Consider the following 19,877-nt stretch of genomic DNA (forward strand, 5'->3'; position numbering starts at 1 on the left):
TGCCTCATAAATCACTGGACTGTGTGAACTTGCTTTAGAGAGAAGATCTTGAGCTATTGGTGAAAGTACAAGTATACATGAACAAGGTATGCAGGCTGATTAACTTCTGGTACAATCTGGAGCAAAAGGCACGAGAGAGTCCCGGACAGTAATTATCAAGCTTTGCATGACTGTGATCTGAAATAAGTCATCAAATCACCTCAAGCTGAAGACCACTCTAAAGTTGGTCATATTTCAAATAGCTGTCTACATAGTCTTAAACCTTGTGATGTATTTCTGAAGAGGCTGTCCTGGCAATTCATGAAATCTATTACACCTTATCACTCACACAGATTTTGTGGGGAGTTGTAATGACAAGAATAGCACTATAAGGGTGTACTTCTTTTAAAGTATCATCATTTCTTCCTGATGTGCAAGATGACACACAATATTAAACAGCAGCATGTCTTGTGCTGTTCATAAAGAAATAACTTAATAGTAATCTCCTGAAGGTAACAGCCACACTACATTTAGTAACAACTAACTCTGTCAGCTTGGGTTGAGAGGGAAAACAGAGCTCTTTCTTGTGATAAGTAACCTTTATCATCCTTACTGTACAGCTTCATTTTTTGAGATGTCTATAACAAAGCAGTTTATTTGACTTTTTTCAGCACAATGGGGTCAAGACAAACACTTCTGAGTTCATTGAAAGTCATAAAGAGTAAGAAAGACCAGTAACACAAACCAGAGTTGTTAAGACTTACACCAACCTTTGGTGTCATTCATTGTGAATGCGCATGCCCAGTTTGCAGACCATGGAAGTGAAAGACTCAATTGCTACTAGGTACTGTACAAATGCATAGTAGGAGACAAGCCTTACTGCAAAGAAAAAACAGATGAAGTACAGAGAAGGACTTAGAAGACAGACAAGAAAGTGAAAGGTTACAGAGCTGATCAATGGCACAACCCCAAGTAAAACAGTCACGATAAGAAGTAACTCTGGCTCTTACCTCACTCTATTCTCTAAAAGCACAAACAATAGTTATCTGGGTTACACCCTGGTTCTTGTTTCCTCAACGGTGTTGAGGAATCTGGCCAGCCTAGCTCTTTCAGCACTTTTCTTCTCAAATGCAGGCTTTTGGAAGGTTTTTCACACAGCCAATGGATTACATGTAGGTATTTTAAAGTCTGACACAGATAAGTCTGTCTCAGAAATCAACTCAGGCTATTTCAAAAAAAAATAAAGCTGTTTGGGATGTTTACAGACTTGAAATATACTGATTTAATGTCAAATCTTTCGTAATTCAGAAACTACTTATCATCTAACCCTCTTTACAACTACAGTAATTCAGGTATATCCAAGCTGACTATCTTATCTCATATGGAGAAGCTATGAAAGGAAGCTTCTCCATTCCAGAGAGACATTTACTTTTCTTGGTAGAATCTGATTCATTTTTCTGCAAATATCTAAATATTCTATCTCCTTCCACCTGAAATATGTTTGGTCCTCTTAAGAAATCTCAGAGGTCTTAAACTATTGTACCTAAAAATCTGGAAAATTCTAAACAACATTTTCTTAGTCTCCGATTCTTCAGGTGATATGAAGTGTTCAAAGCATGTGTGGATGTGGCACTTGGGGACGTGGTTTAGTAGTGGACTTGGCAGTACTGGGTAAATGGTTGGGCTTGATGATCTTACAGTTCTTTTCTAACCTAAATAATGCTATGATCCAAATTTAAAATTCAGGCTGAATCAATAGTCTTGTCTCATTAAGTGACTGAATGAAGAGGAGCAAAGGTTGTTGTTCCCCTATTACTAATTGCAGAGGAATGACCATGGCCAGCCATTCCAACTAGAAAATCCTAGCCTCACTTCAAGGAACCAAATTAAATTGTGACATGAGAATGTCACAGCACCAAGCCTGACAGAGTTCAAGAAATGTTTGTACAATGCTCTCGGGCACAGGGTGTGACTCTTGGGGATGATCCTGTGCAGGGCCAGGAGTTGGACTCAGTGATCCTTGTGGGTCCCTTCCCACTCAGCATATTCTGTGATTCTGTGGGACCATTCTATACTCCATTCACAATTTTTCTGAGAAAAGGCAATCTGAAGATTGTTCTGCATTTGAACATAGAACAATTAACAATGCATGACTATGTGCCTTTCACATGCAGAGATTTCTTGGACAATTCTCAGGGAACATTTAATTATCTTTGAAATAAGAGATAAGTACAATATTTTGGGTGGAACTTACAGCTCACAAGTTTCACTAGTCCAGATATATACATACTAGGAGCAATTAAACAGACAGCTTACCTTGAACTAATTTTCAGTTGTTGTTGTTCTTCTTGATGTTCCACAATGCCATGTAAATCTGGTGGCACAAAGACTTCTTTATTAACATTGCTCACCCAGCTGGTCTTTGGTTTGCTCATTTTGTTCTGACTCACTTCAGCTAAAACATGAAGCAAGAATATTGTTGTCTCCCATATCTTCATACAGGATTTCTTAAGAAGCAAGTACAAGTATCTGCATTTAGTCCTACAGCTATTCTAAAGTCTGCTATACTGGAATTGTTTTCAGAAGCAGATCTTGTGCCTTCTGAAGACTATTATTTTTAATGCTACTAGAATACTCAAATACTATTCTGAATACTTCACTCTACTATTCCAGATATATCTGTTGATCCTGTAGTTCTTGCAGCTAGATAGATATAAAAAATTCAGCCTCAGTGTCCTGAGGAAACCAAAATTATTAAACCATAGAAAAATGAAAATGTGCTGAAGTACAGTTAGTCAAGTCAATTATTCCCTTTCTACAGCAGTAAACTAGAAGTTGATCATAACTCACTTAAGCAGAAGGTTAATCCTTTATGGGCAGAATTACCAGAAGAAGTTAAAAAGTTAAGTATAAACCAACCAAACAAACAAAAACTCCACCTCATTCAGCAAATACAAATACATTTGCATTTCTTTTGAGGGTGGGACAGAATCCTATTCTGATAGCCACTTTCAGAGTAAAAACATTATATTGTTTCCTCTACTGCTTTTTGCACTTCTCCAAAAGTTTAGAAGAGAACTTCTTAGTGTACAAAAATAAGCAAGATTTTTATTCTCACTTTTGCTATCTGTAAATGCAAGGAAAAATATCTTGCCATCTCATGAGTCATTTAAACGAAGCAATTGTACAGAGTTCCTAATGTATCAATATTCCTCTTTGTTCAAGTAATAAGATTGGGATTAATTAACCTGCCTTTAATATACTCTGGATTTAAGTAGTTTCCTTTAAGCTAGAAGTTACTGTGAAATTCAGCTAGAATTTTACAGCTGATTTCCATGACCTTCAAGTCCAAACCCAGCCAAAATCACAAAGATACCACACTAACCACCAATGATTTTATTTTTTTTTTGCATTCTTTTCTGTTTCAGGCCTTCTCGTATTAGCTTAAAAACTCAGAGCACTAACTTCAAACTGACTAAACTGAATTATTCAAACTCCTTTCTGAAAACAAGGCTAACTTGTATTTATAAAACCTATAGAAAGCAGCAAGCTATAGTCCAGCCACAGTATTGAGAGAAGGATCTTATCTGCTTCACTAGCATGTAGAAAAATCCCTCAATAGAACCTATAAAACCAAATAACACAAATATCAGTACAGCATAATGTAAGCCTTGTCCTTCTAAATCAAAAGGACTTAGTAGAGTTAGAGGAGATTAGGAGGGAATGGAGGTCAATTTTTCAAAGAAAAAAAAAAATCACTTTCTGTACAAAGAATAATAAAATAGACCAGAACTCTTTAGATTAAAAAGTCAGATGCTAAGAGATTTATAATGGAGATCTATAAAATCCTGTATAAAACATATTGTATATGTGTTGGTGACTATAGATTGACTGTTCACTCTCTCTCCCAGGAATAAAGTTCATGGTGACCAGGGCACTCACCATGATGTGGGCATGCTGGATGCATTTAAAGTTCATGTGGACACAGGATGCCAGTTCTAGCTGCCAGCGTTTCCAGCACATATATTTCAGTTAGTTATAACCACTGTCTCTAGTTTGTGGTGCCTACCATTAAGCCCCCAAGGTCTCAAACTAAGCACCCAAAATCTTGCAAATCCACGTTATAGAGCAATTTCCTCAATCTCTGATTCTTTGCATGTTCCTAAGTAGCTCCCAGGGCCTCAGAAATGGAAATGAGAATGAGTCTAGAAGTACAGAGAGCTTTTAATATACAGCATGTGGGGAGAGGAAAGTTTACGCTGTAAATTACATGGGAAGTCTTTTTTTGCATCACTTTCTGCTTGTAGAGATACCAATATTCTTCTTGGATTTCACAGAGAAGTGTTGGAGGTTAGCTAAGTAAGAACCAGCCTTTCCAAAACAAAATACAAGACAAATGCTTACCAACAGTGGCAGGCTTCCGGCGCATGGAAGCCCTAATAATGTCTGCTCCATGTATCTTATCTCTGTGTCTCTTTGACTTCGCTTCATAAAACCACTGCCCACTCATATTCTTTAGCTGAACATCATCTTTGACTTTTTCTGGTAGATGCCTGAGGAGGACAAAAATGGATAAACTAGATATACACACAAAATGTATTTATGTGAACAGAATAAAAGTCAGAGTTGTTTGTTTGTTTTGGAGAGCTGGGTTGTGTTTTGTTTGTTGAATTTTTTAAATGCTGTCTCAGCATGCTACTTCCATCTTTTTACCTGTTACTTTCCTTATTTATTTATGAAGGATGATAGTGATCTAGACAGGGGACAGCCTCTGCCTTGTTCCTTCAACCAATGCTCTGAGGGTAACTCTTTAAATATAAAAAGTTTCACTATGAGAAACACTCAAGCAGAGACAGCTCTGGAGAAGTCTCCAGTAACTGCAGATCTTGACTTACTGCCTTCAAAGGCCAGTTTTCTAAGATTAAAACTAAGATAAGCTAGCAGAACAACATAAGTAGTCTGTACCAAAATTAAGAGCATGGCTAGTTTGGGGCTCAGAAGATGCATCTTCAGGGTTTTCACGGGGCACTGCTTTTACAGACACACTCCAAATGTGGTCTGGAAGCATGATACCATTTTTTCCATAAGTTAAACAAACCCTTATATGAATACAATGAGTTACAAAGGAAGACATCATCCCATGGAAATAACAACAAAATAAGTTTCTGCCATTTATTAATCTACATATATCCATCAGGTGAACTGCAACCATTTTAAATATTATTTTTAATAATTTTATTTCAGACGTCAGGGTCACCCTGCTTTTATGAAGCATGCTTGAACAGAATAAGGAGTTGCTGTGTCCAATCTGAAAGCTTGTTTTCTTTCCTTGTTAGGCATGTATCATATTAGGCAAATGCTTATACATGGCCTGGAGACTAACCTGCAGACCCGGAAAGTTACTACACAGATTTAGACAGTGCTTAAACAAAAAAATTGAAGTCAAGCTTCATCTTCCCGCTTCATTTATGCCCTTTCCTTAAGCAAAACAATCTAATAACAGAGCCTAAGGGAGAAACCAAAACAACTCCAGTTACTTAGGCTTTCAGGCTAAACAAAATTCCCATTGCTGTGGGACAGTACTGTCTTCCACAGGCCTGGTGGACAACCATTAACAGTTTGTGTTGGAAGGGACCTTTAAAGATCATCTAGTCCAATCCCAAAGAGGTTCATGACAGTTTTACATTTCTCAGGAGTTTAGGAAAAAACTTCTAGTGCAATCAAGTAACTATGCTGACAATCCATTATAGGTTGCAGATTTCACTGTCAAATACAGACATTCACAGCAGAGAAACAACACTGAGCCAGTCCCTTACAGTAAGATAGACCATCCTCACCTGTCACTCAACTACTCCATCTTTGTATAGCCAGAAATAAAAAGCCTAATTTGAATGCATCAGCTATATTAGAATTTGAACTTAAACTTCTTTTTGAAAGCTGTGTCAAAAGTTAGTCCCTCCAGGCATGTAAACAACTTCTGTCTCAAATCACCTACATACAGCTGAGGCTGCCAGGAGTTGAGGTCACCACTGCCAGTTTTAATGCCAAGATTCAACAGTCCATAGAATTACTGGACTATTTAAAATTTGTCCCTCCCTCTTGCTTATAGCTCCATGCCTCTTTAAGAGCCAAAATATGCACTTCTCTTATGCTGCAGGTCTTTTAAGTTGGAGCAGGAACACAGCAGTAGCTTCGCTGTCCTCAAGCAAATAAATTACTCAGGTGTGAGCCAACTCCTGATTGCTCAGACAGTTTATGAATACAGCCAGCAGGAATAGTGGAAATACGGAAGACCAGAACTTTTTCCACAGATGACTGCATCTCCCTTTCACCTTCTTTCCCACTTGTTATTTGTCTTCTCAGAACAGATGCCCCTTAGGGCGAGAGACTGGCTTTTCAGCTCTTTGTACAGCCTGCAGAGCAGCAGAGCTCTGACCACAGCTAGTGCTTCAGGGTGCCATGACAACATATGCCAAGGGAGGTTCTCTAGTGGGAAGGTACTGAGTCACAGGACAAGTATTTGATGTCCTCACCCTCCTGTTTGATTCAACCCTTTCACCCTACACACACTGCTCACCCCTTTCCCCTTTGTATTCAGCCACTGAAACTAGGGTGTGGTAGGAGACCTTTCCAAGTCAGCTCAGACCAGATCAAGCTCAGCTCCACTGCAGAAGTGGGTAGGATCACAGGCCTCTCACACCTGTCTCAGCCTACTTACCTGCTTGTTGGACTCTCAGATCTATGACTGACTACATAACACAAGCAGACAGAGACAGAGGCATGGATTTGTCGTAGCTCTAGACTCTCTAAATATCACCCATGGCCCATGCAGCTGTCATTTTTGCTAGAATGAATGTCAAGCACTTTGCTCCCACCACTGCTTGCTGCCTATGACAGTCAGTGGACCTTAACTTCACCAGCTCAACAGACATTCTAGACTTTGGGAGATAACCGTGCTTGCTAGCAGAGGTATAAATGTGCTCTCAATTTACACAGCACTTCCTTTACAAATCCCTTTCTGCCTGAAGGGGCTTGTATGGTAGGAACAGATAGATATTCACAGCAGCTGACTTCCAAACAACTTTTGCCTTCTCTTCTCACCTAGAAGCTTGGCTTACTTGTCTCTTTAAAAGAAGTATTTAGCCTCTCAGTCCCATCTTTTGAGGAACTAAGAGCAACATCAGTATTAAAGCTATTCCCGGGCATTCCCCAGCCACAAAGAAACAGAATTCCATTATCAGAAAGACAATTAGTTCTAGGTCTTGGCAGGGAAAAAAGTTTTTAAGCCAGCTGTGTTCACCAGTATATCGTAATCTTGTAACCCCAGCAGCTGTTTTTGAGACAAATGGGAATTTTTACAATGCTAGTTGAATTCTCAAGGTTTACTACAAGCAGGCCTTAGCAGTAATATCAAACTGCTTGCACTGTGTGGGCCTGTTTCACTGTTAGGAATTAGATTTATATTGTTGTTTACCTTGTGGAGAAATCAGATTGCAGCCATGGTTTTCCATGGCTTCCATGGCTCCTAGCACACCACAAGAGGATTAGAAGCCAACAGTTGATTCTATGCCAGCTCCCCAGTTAACAGAAAGGCTAACCAAGTTGTCATTACATTTTTCTCTTGGTGATCAAAGAACTACTAGGCATCCAGATTAAGATTTAGATTGCAGGCTTACTTGCCAAGTTTGCAATTAGGAGAAAATGCAGTAACAGCTTTACATATGATGTGAGTGGTCTGTTAAAATGCCAGTTAGCCTATACTGCACTTTTTAGAGTGAAACAGCATAAAGTCATAACAAAGCTAGTACCCATTTCTCCTCTAGGAACATAAAACTCAAGAAAATAAAGGCACATAGTTAGAAGGAATTCACTCCAAAATCCTCTTTTAAAATAAGCCTGAGTTTCCCATTACTTATTATACTTTTTCCACTGTGCCAAGGTAAAACCTGTTTTATGGCAAGACGGCAAATTCTTCATCCCTCCTAGGGCATTAAGTACATGTAGAATTACACTGAATGGGCATACAAAGCAACTGCCCAGCACACTGCAGGCAAATAGAAAATCTATGCATGGTTTAATTGGGTTGTTTCTCTCCACTTCTGGAACATCTGATAATGGACTAAATCACAGATTTCCTGCCTTACAGTGATATCATGTGATTTATTTGAAAGAAGGTTGTTGCTGAATTGAAGTGCCATCTCTGGCAGTGGCAAATGCCCAAATGGGACGTACTTTATCTTATGCAAACATAACACAATACCAAGAAATGGAAGGAAACCAAGTACGGGCAGCAGGCAAGCTTTGGGAGAGTACTCCATGTTCTTCACAACGGGATGGAGCTCTTTTTCCTTCAGCAGATCTGCCTAGCTGGAAAGAAGTCAGTCAGCTAAGGGCACAACACTTATGAGATGTCCCTGATTTGGCTAGAGGCAATCTCCAAGCCAGCATACTAATGTGTACCCTCTGACCTTCAGCACATTATACCTACTAAAAAGTAAACCCATTAAAAGTTAATCAGAAGTCCCTGGTAAACCACTAGAGGCAAGTAAATTATTTCAGAACTAGTTATAAAAAAAGGCTTGAGTTTCAATTAATAACAATTAATTTGTACTTCTCTTATAACAATACATCTGAGCAGTGTGTGAGAGCAGATTCTGCTTGACAAGAGGAGTCGCAAAGATGTCTCACTTTGTATTTTCAGCAAAAGTGTTCAAGCCATCTAATTCTTAGTCTCTTACAATAAATCAATAAATTAATCAATTAAATTATTTTTTATCACTAGAGGGTAGCATTATTTTCAGATTAAAAAGATTTTCTCACATTATAAACAAGCTACTTGTTGACACAAGCTTATGACCTAAAAATAGAATTAATATGCCACAAAGAGAGTTTAGGTGGGGGTTTTTTTCATGTTTTTAAAATCAGCTCCACAAGAATTGTAGGGTGTATTTACTTATTAGTTGCTCTTGTTTACTACCAGACTAATTTGAATTCCTGGAGGCTTAAGGATAACCTCAGTATCCTGACAAGAACCTCAGAATCATGTTGCAAAAGGTGATGATCTGACAGGATCTTGTCATATCCTTAAGCCCTAAATTTAGAGAAAGTTGTTATTTGTGGCATCCCCAATCCTAAGTAAGCTTTCAAAAAATTCAGTTTGAGTCAGAAAGCATGTTGGTCAGCCTAAGACACCTCAGTTACACACAAAGTTCACTGATCAGGACAGAATGCAGAGCCCATACAAACATATCATGCTCTTGCCTTGCCTCTAAGCCACACCTCTTTAACATGTTATTTTTCCATTTACAGATGTTTAGACTTTTATCATGAAGTAGTGCAAATGATATAGAAAGGATTTTGCAAAAAAAAGGAGCAGAGAACTCATAAAAATGAACATTTCTGCAGAGTTCACCTTTGGATAAAGTCCCTAGGTGTTGTATGGCAATGACAGTGATTCTTCAAAATTCTGAAGTTATAATCAGTGCTTCATTACCTTACTATGCAGACACTACCAAGCTACCACAGTCATCTGAGTGAGTACTGAGGACACATTTGGAAAATTTCTAGAACATTTGGAAGAAATAATTGGAGAAAGAGTAGGAAAAATGTGCAATTCTTTTCAAAAATAAGGTTAGCTTTGATAGCAGCTCTATCTTCAGTCAATCTTTTAAACTTCATCTCACACCCATGTTCAAAGAGCCTTGCCTGTGTTAAGCACACCCTCAAAACTGTTCAATCTAACAGAAAAGTATTTTATGAAGATTTTTAAGAATGTATTCTGGTGACAGTCACTGAATGTCATTTGCACACTTTAGTGGTAAGTCTGGATACCCCAATACCAATATTAAGCTCACTTTGATACATTAAATATATCCTATCACACAAAAAAGTACCTTCCTTCTAACAGAGTATGATATAAGGAATACTACCTCGAAAAGGAAATGAAGAGGATATCTCTTAAAGCTGACCAGAACCTAAAAAGCATTTATAGTAGTTTCAACAGCCACTCACTCCCAGTAGAATCAGATCCCTGAAGCTTTCTCTTGTTTTGCAATGCCACACCAATGTATATATCAAAGGGGTTTGGCACACAGCAGTCACCACCCATCCACCACACAAACATATCAGAATTTCCCCTATCATTAACCTCCTTCAGTTTACACAGGGAGCAAACAATCCCAAGCACAGGCCACAAGAGCACTGCCAGGAGGTTCTGGAGGGAAGGGCTGACAGCCACAGCAGAGATCCCTGTCACAGAGACAACCACAACAGCTTTCTGCTTCAGACATGCTGGTGCCAGGGGCCAGCCACTCCACCACAGAAGAGTCACCCAACCACTCTCCACAACTTCACAGACAGATATATTTCTACTCACGTTACTGCCTCCAGAAAGGGCTCAAAATTATTTTAAATCTGAAGCACCCATCTATGAAAAGAGTCCTTAGGGGCTATGCTGACAGTACTGCCAGGAAATTCAGTTATGCACTTAGCCCACTCACTTGTTCAGTGCTGGAGCAGGGCATATCAGAGATTCCTGGACAGGAATGAGGACAACAACAACAAAATAAATAAGTTGGTAATATGCTGAAAAACAGCTTCTAGTCTTGTCAAGCTGTCACTTGACTCTCACGTGTTAAGCCTTTTCCCCCTTCCCCAGCAACACTGCCACTCAGTGCCTGACAGCAGCTCCTGGAGCAATGAAGCAAAGAGAGGGATCTTCTTTCACTAGGAATAAAAAAGGACACAATGTCTTTTGCTTTCGTTGCATCACACCTGCTTGTCACCTGAGATTTCTTCATCAGCCCTTTGCCAGTGAGAAGAAAATACCAATATCCCCTCTCCTTTGAGACAAGCCTCAGCAGAGGTTAGAAAGGAAGCAAGCATGCTGTTCCCAAAGGAGTGCTGTTCTAAACCTATAATCTTGATTCAGCCCAACACAAGAGGAGCTGCAGAATGGAGCAAACACCTTTTACAGTACTCAACAGGCCAAGAATTAAAGCCGACTGCCTTAATGAGGCTGCAGACCAGCCTAATCAGTGCAGTTTTACCACAGATTAGCAATACTGGGAACTGTTAGCAGGGAAGTGACTCTATCAGGTGATTTGTAAAATTCCACTAGGAAGTTGCTCAAAGAGGATTTTGTCATGTTACCAGTTTGTCCATGCTCCAGGAACATGGCCCAGATTATGAGAATACCCCTCAAACCTCAGAATTTCTTCTAGAGGAAAAAAAAAAATCACATTAAAAGACTTCCATTATATACACATACAAACAACAGTTTGTCAGAGTGTGATGTTTGAATGATGACAGTTGATCCCAGCTCTTGGATCAAGATCCCAGGTGTGCAAGGTTGCAGAATCCAAACTAAAATACTGCATCTCTTTGGCTGGAGATATAATTCAAGTAGTGTTTTAATATATAAGATATAAAAAGCAAGCTACATGTGCCAAAACTAAGCAGAAAAATCCATTTCACGTATAAGCTTCCAGCTTCTCAGAAGTTATAATATTCAGAAACCAGAAGAGACATTTTATTGACAAAACAAACGTGCTGATTACAGGCTACTACAACCTGCAGTCTCTTGCATTTTCCACCACACCCTCTTGAACTAGAACTACAAATGGCAAAAGTGAAGTTACATGGACAAAAATACTTGTTGACAGTCCTTTCAGGCCACTACTAAGACTGGCTTCTTTGAATTTCTGTTCCAAGATGGGTTTCTTTCCCCAAATGCTGTTTTCAAACTCACATCTACAATTACTTTGCCTGAACACTTTCAGATCTGGCACTGATGTAGCATTCCAAGACTAAACCCAGTGTTTTTCTACATAAAGTAAATAAAATGCCAGTTCTGTTACAGGAAAGTCAGTTTACTTTTTTTTAAAGCAGAAGACAAAACTCTGTGGTAAAAACATCGCCTCAGGCTACATTAAGATGGGGTGAGAGGGCAGGGGTGAACATTGCCTGCAATGGTTTTTCCCTCAGCCTTCAGTAAAACAAATGCCTTGAGAAGAGAAACTTTTTTAACCAGGAGAAGCTATTTACCCTTTATTGCTCTTACACTAAAAGAAGCGAGAAGAATAACTCTAGAAAATGATGACCACATGCTGATAAAACAACTTCAAGGCTACACAAACATATACAGGAAAATGAATAATGCTCTTAGGGCAACTGGCAGACTGCTGTTTCCTTTGCAGGGTATAGGGTATGCCTACACAGAGGCCATTTGTCAAAATAACCTTTCTCACCAGAAGAGAAGCATCAGAGATGCATCATGGTTGGAATAATTTCAAAACATTTAAATTGGAAATAGAGGACTTAATGAAGAACATCACCATGAGAAGGAACCTTAGACAAGACTACCAAATCAGTGGGAGAAAATCCTACCTTCACTGAGACCTGTAAACATTTATTTGTGTTATAACACTTTGAGTTTTCTGCACCTCAGGCTCCCTTTTTCATTATATGTTCACTTATTATTTGATGTACCTTGTAATAGATAATTTCCTTCACACTGAAAAAAAAAGAAAAGAGAGCTGACTACTAAAATCCTCACTCTTTAGGAGGCAGCTATCAGCTGAAGCAACTATTTGACTGACATTTATGCCTGTGTAGATAACTTTTTCAAAGTCATAAGGGCAATGCTGCTTTCCTTGCACGCATTTCTAGTCATAGCAGTTACCAATAGTAGCTCCAGGAAAACCTCCTAGCACATAAAACACTCCAGAATAACAACATATTGCTCCATCTGTGACACCACAGAGAAAATTAGGAGAATTTTTATGCAAAGACTTCTCTTGGTAGTGGGGCATAGTGTTGATACTTCTGGACTGCAGCTCCAATATATTGCACCTCATGTATCTGAGGTATAACTTTAGCATTCAGACATATTACTGACTGGAACCATACTTTTTGTTTATTTGGGGTGCTACTGCTCCTTTTGAATCAAGTCCCTCTGCTTATCATGCATTAGTTCATTTTGCAGTGGTTTTGACACTTGCAAATTGAATTGTCTTCTGAGGAAACCAAGGCAGATGTGTATCCAGGCAGATGTATACCAGGTGTTCTTGGCTCCTTAGGGAATTGTAAGGGTCTGAAACAATTTTGGTCAATAGTCAATCATTTGTGTGGTAGAGGCATTTAATCCAGAGACTACACTAAATCTACTCCAGAGTAAAAAATCTCCAAACCACATATACTGTGAAATATGGGACCCTTAGCAAAAATTGTTCTAATCTGCTCCTGAATAACTCAGTGTATGAACTATATAGGTCTTCCCAGGACAACCCAGAGTGCTGGATTCCTTACCTGACTCTCTCTTCTTCGGCTCTTTTAAGTTCTGCATCCCGTTGCAGCACCTTCATTATTGCCTCTTGTTCCTCCTCTGTTAGAAAGCTCAGGTCAATCATCTTGTTGTGCGTGTAGGGACTGGTAAATCCTGCTGAAGATAGTGTTGCAGCCTGCTTTAAAGTTAGAGAAGAAAAGTCTTTTTCAGCAGGCACTGAGAAAGCTGGACTGGGTTATAGTCAGTGTTTTAGAAAGTCCCAAATGTTGCTTTCTTGCAGTGCAGTGTATGTGTGCTTCCCTAGAAGAGAGACTTTTGGGAAAGTGTTGCATTCCTGTTTGCCGTAATAATGATGTCTTCTCAGCTGGTCCTCTCAGCTCTGCTTCCTGAAGTAACAGTTCATTGACCCAGTATATCCAGTGTTTGAGAACAAACAAAACACATCCCCTAAAAAAGAGACAAGGAAGAACAAGTTGTAATATCAGGGATCAGGGAAGTAGATTATGTATGCATTTTTAATTAAAAGAAACAAGTTTTTCAGTGTGATTAAACTACTTTATGAAGTTCAAATGGTCACTTCAAGTCAAACCTGTTTTACAGGCGTCTTGAACAAGGTGGCCATGAAAATATATTCCTTCCCAGTATGGCAACTCACACCCTAAAACACAAAATCAAGTGTCCTTCAAATGGCACATTTTAAAATAACTGCATTTTAAGCTGTCCTTTAAGTTAGCAGAACAATTTGGAGGTGGGGGAAGGGGGAAAAACAAAACAAGTCAAGAGCACTTATCACATTAATTTAAAGTAACATTAAAAAAAAAAAAGACCAATCACTGTCCTACAGAACATACAAAATAAATGCGAAACAATTTCTGTATAACCATCATGAGTATGTGGAATTACAAGTCATGTAGTCACATGAACCTCATTGCTTTGTATGAACCAAACTGCATTTGCAAGTAGTAATTTGAAATACTGTTCTGCCTCTGTTTTATAGGCCATGGTTCCAGACTATTCACTTACAAGGCAATTCCAACTGTCAAAGACAAAAATGTCTTCCTCAAAAAAATCTCAGAGAAATTAAGGACGTGGGGTGGGGGAGGGGAGTCAGTTGTGTCAGTAGGTTGTCTTAATGCCTCAACATTACAGAACCATGGGTGTAATAAAGCCAGAGGAAAAAATAAATAGCTTGAATTTAATGTAAGTCTCAGAAGCATCCCTAGTGCCAAACCTGGTGAGAGACAGAAGAGATATTTTTACTGGACAGGTCTCTGCATTAGGCAGCTCAATCACAGCCCTTCAGGGTTGTGGGTGTATTCCTTGGGCCCTTGTGGACTGACACTGTCATCTGGCAGACAGGATGCTGACATCATATCAAGCACTAAAATCAGGCACAAGTCCTTATGCTTGCTCCCCTGGGCTACAGATGCCAACCAGGTGATTAAAACAAGATATTGGCACTGGCAGCACTCAAAGGGAAACTTAATTTCTAAAAACAATGGCATTTCTTGCATATCTGGAAGGCAGCTGCAGCCATGCTTATGATTATCCCCCCGACAATTCCAACACCAAACCACCTCGTGCATGTGGTCATGTTCAGCTGCCATATTTTTCTCCATGATTCTCATTGTGATTTTGTTCCATGAGGTTGGTGTAACAGTATCTCTAAGAACCTGCCTTCTGTAACTTCATTTACATTTAGAAAATGGCAGTTTTATAATTAGACAAAAGTGAAAAGTGCTTACTGTAGGGCTACGGACAAACATAACAATCCTAAATTTGTTGAGTATCCACAACAGTATGAACTCCATCTTATGAACAAGTAGGAATATCTGTTTCAACTATTATGTGGAAACTTTCCACACCAAGCAACATCTGCAGTGTTAATTCCAAGCCCTAAATGCTGGCTGAATGGCAAGGGCACAGCCAATGACAGTCACGTAAGTTTATGTTGCAGCTGCAAATCACGGACAGCTATGAACTAGAATTATCCAAGATTTTTCTTGTAAATTGGGCAAGATTCTTGCCCGAGATCAATCAAGTCTGCAAGAAAGCTGTTGTAGGGAAAAACATCATGTCTTTAAGATAAAGAAGGCTGAAAGAAGTGTTACGCTGTCCAATTATATTAATTTAAAAATCTAAAAGAAAGAGTTGATCAGGCTGCAGACTTCACTGATGCCTCTCAGTACACAAATCAATTAAACTAGTGGAAACAGAACTTCAGTTCTCCCCAAATGAACAACAGTTTGCAAGGGCACATCCACAGAGGCTGTGAGAGGTCACAGCAAGCTGCACTACTACTAAACTTCTCAGATACCATCACTCTGTAGAGCAGTTTCTTCAACTAAGGTTGCACTCCCACTTTGTTTTCAATGAGAGGCAAGATATCAAGATACCTCCTACCCTGGCAGGCTCCTCTTCACCATTTTTTCCTGGTAGATATCATACAACAGAGCAAAACACAGCTCTGTGAACTGTGGAATCAAGTTTAACATAGTGACTATGCCTGTCTTAACTGAATCACATTCTCCTCATAGCTCTTCAGAGGAGAATCCTACATGGACTCTGATTTCCTGGTCTGCTTGCACTCATCCTGTGTTCAGATTTACGTAGCACCACAGAAGTTGGTTTCACTTCCACCTCAGATTACGATAAAAAGCTTCCCCAGTCCTGAGTAGTGCAGCTGAGACCCTCTAGATTCCTTTGCAAAGCTAAGAACATAATGCTTCATTAAGCCGTGTTCAAGTACCTGAAAAACTGGCCCCTGCTCTCACTTATTAAGCAGCTGAAAAAACTAGTAACAGTTAGAGTATTTTCTCCCCCTTTAATGTGTACCATCCACATAGTGCAAATTGTATCAGAATTTACTATGATAAACGCTTTAGTCACTGGAACTATACCAGTCACAAACTGAAACTAGAGTGATTTTTTAATGTCTTCATGAACAAGAAGAAAACCTCTTTCTGTCTGTGATGTACTTAGCCAGTCTCATGAGACTGACTGATACAAGTTACTGCAAGGCTGGCTTTCTGCAAAAGATTATAAACACAGACGGTAAAAATTGCTGACTTAAAGTGTAGCACCTGTCATAAAATCTAAGGCTAATTTAAAAATAAAATAAAAGTCAATGCCTTCATCCACTTAAGTCACACACTACCATCAACCCAACCTCAATTATTTTATTTCTTTTAAAAAATATTTTCTCTTAAAAGCTTCTATACAAGCCAGGAAGAACTGATAGTTCTCAACAGTTTGCTTGGTACCACTGCAAGTTCAGTGAGAAGCTCTTTTTTGACAGGAAAGTTTTCAGACACAAGTTTCAAATAAGACTGAAAGATCTGTGTCAAACTGATTAAATCACAGAAATCAATAGAAATGCCACATTGACTGATTTCTGAAGAAAGGCTCTTATGTGCTATAGACTAACATTTGTGAGACATGGCATATTTGGCATGATTTTTTCCTTAAACCTTAAATTCAAGTGAAACCACACAAAAATGTTCCCTTTTATGAAAGACTTCTAATCCCTGTAATAAACAGGAATCTGAAATTACGTTTTATGTTACTCATGCATGAAAGTTTCTGTGTTTTGTCAATAAAAGAAACAGAAAGAAGACTCAAAATGTAGTTTCCCTACACACACTGTTAAGCCGCTCACAGCTTCCAAGTGGTTTAGGCCAGTCACTCATCCAAAAATTTTATCTTGCAAAATTTCTCAAAACCTCTCAGGCAGTTTTCAATTTTTTAAAGTAAGGCTTCACGTTTTCTAGAATAGAAATCATAACAGAAAGACAACTTTATCTACAAACTCGTTCATCCTACAGAGAGCTGTTTGTCCCCCTCTCCCCCCAACCCCTCTGTCCCAAATACAAAAGGGGAAGGTTAATTTGAATACTGTATTCTGAACAGTAATGGATATTACAGTAAGAGGTACTAAAATATAGTTTATATTTTAAAGCTTTTACTCAGTGTATACTATGGGATGTAATGAAAGAGGCAAGGAAAAAGTTGGAGTAGTTTGCCATGGCTGACATTGAGTTCACCAGTGGGATCAGAAAACTAACAGAAAAACCCCAGAACCAGCTGTTCCATTTAAACCAAAAAGATTTTCCTTTTACATGCAGAAACCACATAATATCTTAAATTTACATTGGAAACCTACTTTTCCAAGTGGTCCTTGTACAGTAGACCTAAGTGCTAGAGCTTTGCTCAGAGAATCTGTCTTGCAGCCAATACCTTCTAACAAGAGGAAGAAGGTGACAGCCAATCCTACATTTCTCGCTGCTTCACACACCTATTTGTGCCAACTCCTTCAGTTGCACAACTACCCTTCAGGCCTGGCTGATCAGCAGCTCTCCACTGTACATGTCTTCACCCGGTAAAAAACATTCAGCTACAAGTAACCTACTGGCTCTTAAAAATAAGAGCGTTTGGGTTTATGCATTGGAAAGCTACACATTTTCCTAACGTTATTTCTCCATGCGATGGTTTCACTCTAGGCCTTCCTGGAGACCAGCTTGTAACCAGGAAGGAACTAGGAAGGTGATCACGGAAGTATTCCATGCTATTCCTTTACGTAACTGGAGGTATAAATAAAGCCAGCAGGAGGGACCTTGCGCTCTTCCTTTCTGGTGAGGTTCGAGAACGGTGGGTCCCTGTCTCGGTCTGGCTTATCTGGAGCTGAGGCCAACAGCGACTGCTGTTATCTGCCACGCGTGAGGGGAGAGTGCTGGGCTGTGTCTAGCCATCCTGATTGTTCAAAGGGAAGTGGTGAGATTTTGCTAATTGACCTTCAGTTGTCTGGTTGCTTAGATTGTGTAAGCTTGTTTGGTCTTAGTCCCTTTTGGTCCTTTTCCCTTCTCCCTTCCCGTCTCCCCTTTTGGGGAGCTATTTAGGATTTCTATTGTGGTGTATAGCATTCTCATTGTATATATCTGTCTCATATAAAATATATATATATATTTTTTGCTATAGCTTTGGCTGCTTAGGCTTGTTTTTTCCCTTCGCTCTCTGGGAAAGCAGGTCCTTGTTGTCGGGTTTCGGGGACTTGGCGGGAAGCCAGGTCGAAACTTGTACACTCCACTGCTACAACATATCAGTACTAGCAAGGAAGATGAGTTGGAAGTCCACACATAAAGCAAGAGGAAGCTGAGGAAGACAGAAAAATGGAATTGTGCAATATAACAATTTGCATCTGCAGAGAGACTCATTTTCAGAAGTAATGAAGTTTGGCCTACACCCATGCTCAGGAAATAATAAACCTTTATTTTGAAGCAAGGAAGCAGAGAGGAACACTAAGAGCAATCAGAACTTTGCAGAATTGGCCCCTGCAAACCTGGGAGGTCACATTAGGCAGTAACACTACCTCTTACTATGAGCTCTACAAGATACAGCTTTGCAACAACAAACAAGTCATCACAGTCTCCTGAAAAAATGTCATTCTCCAGTGATATTTAAGCAGTGCACTACATTCATAGGTAACTCAGCACCATCCCAGGTTTAGAGAATATAATTTTTCTGTAAATCCCATTAAGGGAGAACAGCTAATTTGGCTAAATGTGAGTATTGGCACAAGCACAAATGGTCATGAACATATTTGTGCAGAAGATCAGAGGATTATGGATTTCAGTTCATGCAGAGGAGAAAGAAAAGCTATTAACTTTGAAGACAGACTTAAGTCATCATTCAAGGGAGTTTTAAACACAGTTGCCCACAGTGGTAAGGATGTGAACTTAAAACAAGTACAAGAAGGCCTGCTGTCATTTTAAGTCTTGAAGATGAAGAAAGGAAATATCATCCATGCATGTTTGTAGCCAATCCAGCTGTTCTTACAAGAAGTGTTATCAGAGCATTTCCAAAATTATAGCACTACAGTGTACACAGCATATCACATGTCCAATAGTCTCAGACATTAATTTAGGGAACAGTATTTGCCTATATGTGTATTTAGTCAGTGGGAGGTAGAGAAGTTCTTATCTAGCTCATGAAGTAGGGAGTGTTGGTGGAACAGGGAACTCTGCAGAAGTGGGGGATATCTATGGTGAGATCAACTCCAATGTTGCCTTATTAACACAGCTTCATTTTATTCCAGTAATAAGCATATCTGTTCTCCTGTTAAAGAATCTACTTATCTGCAATTCTAGGGCCAGATAACCACTCAAAACACAGCAGGGAAAAATTTAAAAATTATGCACAAGCTTTGTTCACACCTTACCCTTGCTCAACAGTATCAAAATGATCCTTGTTGCTTTTAACCTGTAAGATAGTTGCAGACTTAAGATACTTTCACTGGCAGCCTTACATAATGATGTTCAACCAGCTGAAAGAGGAAGAAATTCAGCTGGAGTCATACAAACACTTGAGAAAAGTTCTCCGTTTCTCCAGGAACGTCTGATTTGCTGGTCCATGTGACTCTCTGTGATTTCATTTTATTCTTGTTTGGTAAGACGTTAAGACTTTCATCACTTTGAAGACTATAAGGACAATTTATTCTGAAGAAGAGTTAATAACAGAAAGAGGATAAAAGTTAACAACTGGATATTGGAAGAGAATAGAATAATTTGCTTTGGTTGTGGCCTAATCCCTCTAATCATATATGGCAGCTTGCCATTTC

General features: G+C 39.2%; 1 protein-coding gene across 9 annotated transcripts in view; it reads right to left on the reverse strand.

The window, feature by feature from the left end:
- The window catches only part of SYTL2 (synaptotagmin like 2), a 52,888-nt gene that overhangs the window by 24,785 nt on the left and 8,226 nt on the right, over nucleotides 1-19,877 (reverse strand). For 6 of the 9 annotated variants that reach the window (XM_027661274.1, XM_027661364.1, XM_027661864.1 and 3 more), the window contains exons 2-4: nucleotides 13,288-13,711; nucleotides 4,384-4,532; nucleotides 2,296-2,434 (exon numbers count right to left, since the gene is read on the reverse strand). In XM_027661274.1, coding sequence (XP_027517075.1) covers nucleotides 2,296-2,434; nucleotides 4,384-4,532; nucleotides 13,288-13,388 — 389 coding nt within the window. In that variant the 5' untranslated portion in view covers nucleotides 13,389-13,711. Of the gene's footprint in view, nucleotides 1-2,295; nucleotides 2,435-4,383; nucleotides 4,533-5,816; nucleotides 5,933-13,287; nucleotides 13,712-19,877 lie in introns of those variants that run through there. The other 3 variants (XM_027661519.1, XM_027661691.1, XM_027661781.1) reach the window with 3 other exon arrangements.

The sequence above is a fragment of the Corapipo altera genome, unplaced genomic scaffold, assembly GCF_003945725.1.
Source record: "Corapipo altera isolate COAL_440 unplaced genomic scaffold, ASM394572v1 0, whole genome shotgun sequence".
NCBI classification, from domain to species: Eukaryota; Metazoa; Chordata; class Aves; order Passeriformes; family Pipridae; genus Corapipo; species Corapipo altera.